Genomic DNA, 6,659 nt, shown 5'->3' on the forward strand with positions numbered 1-6,659 from the left:
CATGCACACAGACATTCTAGGGTTAATTTTTGTTGGAAGTCAATTGACCCACCGGTATATTTTTGGATTTCTTGTGCTTCTTTTGCAATCTATAGCTCCCCAGATGTTGTAAACTCTGTGTTCCAGCATAATCTGCACACTTGTAGGGCTGCGAACACTAGTAAAGTGTGCAATTCTGACCATAACGTTTAAAGTTAATAATAAGTAATTATTAATATAAAGCTAAAGCTCTAGCGTATTCCAGTTCACTTTACAATTGGGCCATAAAAGTATTGCATTAATGTTCTGTGAGATTCATATTTATTTACTGCACTACACCAAGGGCAGCCTACAAAATACTAGTAAGCCCACTCGAAGCAAAAGCTTCGAAAGCTAGTCTGCTACCTTCTGTGTTTGTGCATGTGTGAGAAAGAGATGTAGTTTCACTCTCTGCCAGCAGATAGCAGTGTTTCGGAGACTCACAGACACTAGACATATCTATCTATCTATCTATCTATCTATCTATCTATCTATCTATCTATCTATCTATCTACCTATCTATCTATCTATCTATCTATCTATCTATCTATCTATCTAGATTATATAATATATCTCAATACAAATATGGTTCCATTATAATTTGCATGTACTTTCTATCCATTAATCCTTATGGCGCACCCAATCAGCAACACAGATTACGTGTTGGAAATCCACTACACACTGATTATAATGAACGAAAAGGTCCTATATTACATATTATTAATAAAGTAGTGAATAGTAGGTGTATCTCGACACATGAATCCTTACGTCAAACTACAATAAAACGCCAATGTTTCCAAAATAATTCTTGTAGGAAGGAGGAATAGTTTGGCCAAAGAAATATACGATGTGTTGGAACTCTTATCAGCAATAACTTATACACTGTTAGCATGAAACTAACAAATCATACCCATAAAAAGTAAAATATTTAATTTGACAATTCAAAGTAAAGGTGCCCATACACGCACCAATTATCAAATGCGTTTTGTACTTTTAAGTACAAACCGCATAGCATATACAATAATCGTAGCGTGTTTATGGGCGGAAGCGATGCAACGCACGTTCGTGGGAGTCCAATATTGTATGATCCAAAAAGTATGTGCAGCACGTACTTTTTAGACTACATCAGAAAATTCACAGTACAAAAATGGGTTAAAATCGCATCGCACGCATCAAAATACACATCGCATTCTGGCAGGAAAATTGTATAGAACCATTGTACAGTCAAAAACGCATAGCACAGTAAAATTGGTGCGTGTATGGGCACCTTAACTGTGTTTCCATGCACTGCATTAAGGTAATATTAGAATAACTGGATTTCTTAGGGTCAGTGATTGTAAATGGGCTTGTTAATGATAAGTAACAAAAACAAAAAAAAATCTCAATGTTTTGTGTTGCTAAAAAAAAAATATATATATATATATATATATATATATATATATATGTGCAAAATGTGCAGCAATGTACAGTATATTTAGTAAATATAAATGATTAGGAAGGGATTGTTTGTTACAATGATACATTTTGCTCCAGCTTTGTAGATTGTTATCTAAAGTGCAATCGAATTAGAACAGTTTAAAAATAGACCTTTTTTTATAGCAGATCCCCCAGATTTGTTTAGGAGTTGGAAGCAAAAATGAAATTTCCAAATTGGGGTAAAATTCATAATTTTAACAAATTAATCACACAAATGACATCTTGATGATGTTGTGGGGGGACCGGCGCTGGTCAATGCAATACACGTGGGAACAAATTATATTGTGTGCCTGTAACCGTATTTAAAAAATTATAAATCATGTTTTTGGACATCTAGATGTGCTATACGGCAGGTTATAAGTTATATATGTTAGGCTCAGACAAAATTTCCAGCTTAAACCTATGCGGTATAATTATTATATAGCAATTGAGCTGAATATTTGTACACTGCATATTGATATCGCAGTTTTGTCTGTACCCTTGACTATAAATGAAATGGCAGCCATGTTGAAACAAAATGGCGTCTGACATGTTTTTCTCCCTGCACAGAACAAAGTGGAAGAGGCAGACTGCAGTTGGATTGGAGCTGCTGGCAGAGGCTGGCAACTATTCTGCCCTACAGAGGATGTTTCCTTCCCCGTACTTCTACCCTCAAAGCCTTGTGTCCAACTTGGATCCTGGAGCTGCCCTTTACTTATATAGAGGGCCTACTGCTCCACCTCCAGCTTTACAGAGACCTCTTGTTCCCAGGATCCTCATTCATGGACTTCAGGGTGGGGCTGAGCCACCACCCGCCCTACCCCCACTGACAGGAGTCCTTTCAAGGGCAGCACAGCCACGATGAGAAGGTCTACGCACGCTCCAGGTGCCAACGTTAGAGACTTCAGAAAGCACCAGAGAACAGGGAACCTCAACAGCGATAGGACTGTACATTACACCTGTTTGCGAGACAGGGACAGTCTTACAAAATCTTTGTAACAAAGGGACGTTCCATGCCTAAGAATTTTTTTTTTTTAAAGTTTTTGGAGCATATGGAAGATACTAGATATACTGTAACAAGGTTGGGCCCTATCCCCTTATTTCTCAGAAACTGGATACTTCAGATAGACAATTTAAAAGTGTGTACTTCATGCTTAGCATGACCTCATGAGGATTAATTTTAATTTACGTAGCACCCTCTTCCAAAGAGCCAGCTCTGAAACAGTTAGACAGGTCAGATAATGTGTTTGCCTTGAAAAATGGTGAATAATTGTATAATAACGAAGAGAATTTTATGGTGTGAGGGTTTTTCAGGGTTCAAAACCACTGACAGTCAAGCTTAAATACTAGTGAAGTGACCACAATGCTTTTCGTATACAGCTGCAAACCTAGGTGGTAGTCTTTTAAATCAAGGTCGGAAAGGGACTGGAGGCCAAAGTATGTCTAAAACGTTCCCCACATCTGCCAGAGGCCAAAAAAACCCACTGTGATGTCATGTTTGTCCTCTGACAGGAATTTGGTCGGGAAACCAAAAATACACCAGTACAGCCCAAAATGCAAGGTTTGGTGCAGGCCAGGTGCGGAGAGACAGAATTAACATTTCTGTCCATTATTTGCTGCTCTCTCTCTCTCTCTTACATCCATGTAATTGAAACGCTGCATAAATAACGCAAACCCAATGTAAAATAGCTTATTCGTGTCAGATGTAAAATTATACAACAGGAAAGATGTTTAAAAATATTGGTGATCCATGAGATACCTTAATGGGAACCAAATCCACTTACCTACCAATGGGTATAAAAAGAATATTTTTAGTTACTCTGCACCCACCACAGCAATTTGCATGTAAATGTTGCAGATGTACCTGTGGCTGACACACCTGTGGCTGACACACCTGTGGCTGACGCACCTGAGGCTGACGCACCTGAGGCTGACGCACACCCACTGTTGTCATGGGTCAAGAGCACCCGATTCCCAGCCCTCCAATGTCATTCCCGAATATTTCCCTCATAGTTACCAAAAGGGCACATTCCAAAATGTAGCATATTGGATGCTCTGTGTGTTACCGATATCTGCTTAATGAAGACAACTTTCCTTTGTACTGTGTACTATGTGAAGCACGATTGGCTTCCTGTTATACACAGATTATTATACCATAGAAGAGGAAGTGAGGACTATTACCAGACTGAATGTCCGCTCTCCCATGAGGTGAGCTGTATCAAGATTTGGGGAGTGATAAAATGGACAATTTGCCCAAAGCGACCAATCAGCTTCCAACTGTAATTTGTGTAGCACGGTCTATGGGATATATTTACTTAAGCTTCTAAAAATGAAAAGATGTGATTTTGCTCATAGTAACCAATCAGATTCTATCATTTCTAGGATGCAATAGAAAATTATAGACTCTAGTTGCTATCGGCAACAACAAAATGTGTAATTTTCAGAAGCGTTAGTAAATGTAACTATATGACATGAGTTAGAAGCTGATTGATTGCTGTGTTCAGCTTCTCCATTTTACCTCTTGCAAAGGTTTTTATATAAATATCTTCCCCACGGTCTCGAAACATTTGCACATAAATCTCTATTTTATTTTGTTCCTCAAAGTCAAAGGACAGCTAGGTATAACATTTCATGTGCTGTTAAAAGTCCCAATATGGCAACCACGGCTTACTGGGACTTGTATTTCTACACAGTGTCGGGCTGGGACATTAAGGCCCTACCAGGGGAATGTAGCGGTAGTGTGGGTGGGTCCAGTGCATGACGCCATGATGCAACATGGTGTCATGACGGCATACCCGCCCGCACTGCTCCTCTGGGAACAGAGCTGAAATCAACTTCCCAGCCTGCAGCCGATGGGTTTGTCAGTAGCGGACAACTACCCGGCAATGATAACAAAGTAATTTTGCAGCCGCCAAGTCAGTCAGTAGCGAATGACTGCCCGGTGGCATTAAGTTATTAAGAGTTTGGGTTAGGCCTTGCCCCCCCCCCCAAAAAAAGTGGGTGTGGTCATAAATCCCCAGGACACACCGAGGAATCTCCCGGTTCCCCGGCGGCCAGTCCAAGCCTGGTTGTGCAGCATCTTAGAGAGTAACAGTGGTACCGTACCGGAAAACCTCACATTAACACTGGCAGTAACTAAATTGTGATTCTTCTTAATTGATTCAGCTTCATTTCTAAAAATAAGGAAGTTGGATAATGATTACTAGTCTTGTGTCTGTATATAGCTCTTTGTATATTTCCGTACCCATGTCTACCTATTTATAAAGATTGCCATTAATTATGATTTGACCGATGGAAAACAATCGAAAAGACAAATAAATGTAAAGAATAGACATCCGTTAACCTCTCACGTACCCCAAGGCCTTCTTCAATTTCCAAATAGTGTGCACAGATAAGATAAAACCATCCGATAACTTGCATTCAACGGTAAAGATGAGGAAACCACTCCTGTTATATTTTCCCTAAGTAATGAACTTTACCACAGGAACCACAGGGGCATTTTATTTTAACATGAGGGGGAAAAAAAATGTGTGATCCAAGAGGACGTTTTACATTAAATAGATACCGGGCCATACAATGTCACATTTTGCCTGTTCAGCAGCGGCGGTAGCCATTTTGTGAGTTGAACCAATGTTCTTAAGAATGTTGGGGTAAATGTACTAAGATGGGAGTTCTATTGAAGAGGGGTGCGGCCCACAGCAACCAATCAGATTCTACTTCTTATTTATTAAGCATCTTCTGACAGATAACAGATAAGAATCTGATTGGTTGTTATGGGCAACATCACATCTTAGTAAATGTACGCCCTAGTTTCTGACTTAATTATAACCCGGTAAGGCAGTAACATGAAAGGGAGCAGAGACATCACTGAGAGTCACCAATACCCCCGTCACATAGCGATACCGGCCCAATACAGTCCGTCGCCTTCAGATTAAGGGCCAGATGCACTAAGCTTCTAAAGTGCATTAAAATGGAGAGTGATAAACAGCCAGCCAATCAGCTCCGGCCTGTCACAGACTGTGTTTGAAAAATGTCAGACAGGAGCTCATTGGTTGGTTGTTTATCACTCTCCATTTTAATGCACTTTGAAGCTTAGTGCATTTGGCACTAAACCTGCGTTGCCCATTATACAGAATGTGACCAGGGTTAACTGTTCTTATATCCTGGGTCCAAATGCCAGGTTGGTCGACCCAGGTTATTCGGTATGATGCGTTCACACCGCACCCGACAAGTCACCGGCCCGGATAATTTGTGCGATGTGAAAGGGGTATAAGTTTTCTCAAGGTTCCATCTTTATAAAGATTGTATTGACCAAATTAATCGCACCTCCGCTGTGTGTAAGTAGCTGGTGTATGTTAAGATAATTTGCATATAAATATACAAAAGATAACCATTAGGCACTTGTTATTTATTCAAAATTGGAATTAATATAGCAAATCCATATCCATTTTCTATGTACAGTATCAAAAGAAATCACATGGTCTTAAATGTATATTATTTGTATTTTAGCCAGAGATTATGGACTAAGATTTAGTAATGTCAAACGCATTGATTTCATTTTTTTTTACTTTGGGGTTGGTAGATCAATCCTTCGGGCTAGACAAAATGGAGGCGATGCGCCTAACAACCAGTCAGCTGCTATTCATTATCTAGCAGTCTATAAAATGCCAGTTAGAGGGTGAGATGTACTAAGCCTTGAATAAAACGTAGCGCTAAACCACCAGCCAATCAGCTCCCAACTGTAATTTTTTGCAAACCCAGCCTGTGACATGACAGGTTGGAGCTGATTGGCTGGTGGTTTATCACTTTTTGAAGCTTAGTACATCTGGCCCAGAAGCTGATTCGTTGCTATTGGCGCTTCTCTGCATTTTCCCTCCAAGTGTTGATCCATCTCCCCCTTTGGCCCGGAAGAGGTTACCACTTTCTACAGTATAAGCCACACAGATGTGTATATATATTTTCTAAAACCCATGGACAGTCCAACATTATTTATTCTCTGTTCAATGAATTTATTGGTAATATTTAATTGACGTAAAAAAAACATTAAAATCTATTCAGAAATTTTATTTGGCACAATGCTGCTGAATGGTTTCATTGAACGCATTCTTTACACATCACATTGTGGGGGGGCAGCAGACTTGGCTGTTGTGCTGCTGTACATTCTTCACAGCAGTATGAGGTTCACC

The 6,659-nt window shown here is 39.8% G+C and overlaps 1 protein-coding gene across 2 annotated transcripts in view; it reads left to right on the plus strand.

The window, feature by feature from the left end:
- BARHL1 (BarH like homeobox 1) overlaps positions 1-5,789 on the plus strand; it is a 14,800-nt gene extending 9,011 nt beyond the window's left edge. For both annotated transcript variants that reach the window (XM_083160926.1, XM_083160925.1), the window contains exon 3: positions 2,044-5,789. In XM_083160926.1, the coding sequence (XP_083017052.1) occupies positions 2,044-2,338 (295 nt within the window). In that variant the 3' untranslated portion in view covers positions 2,339-5,789. The remainder of the gene's footprint in view (positions 1-2,043) is intronic.
- Positions 5,790-6,659: the final 870 nt, after the last annotated feature.

Source organism: Crinia signifera, chromosome 9 (assembly GCF_055691185.1).
Source record: "Crinia signifera chromosome 9, ASM5569118v1, whole genome shotgun sequence".
Taxonomy (NCBI): Eukaryota; Metazoa; Chordata; class Amphibia; order Anura; family Myobatrachidae; genus Crinia; species Crinia signifera.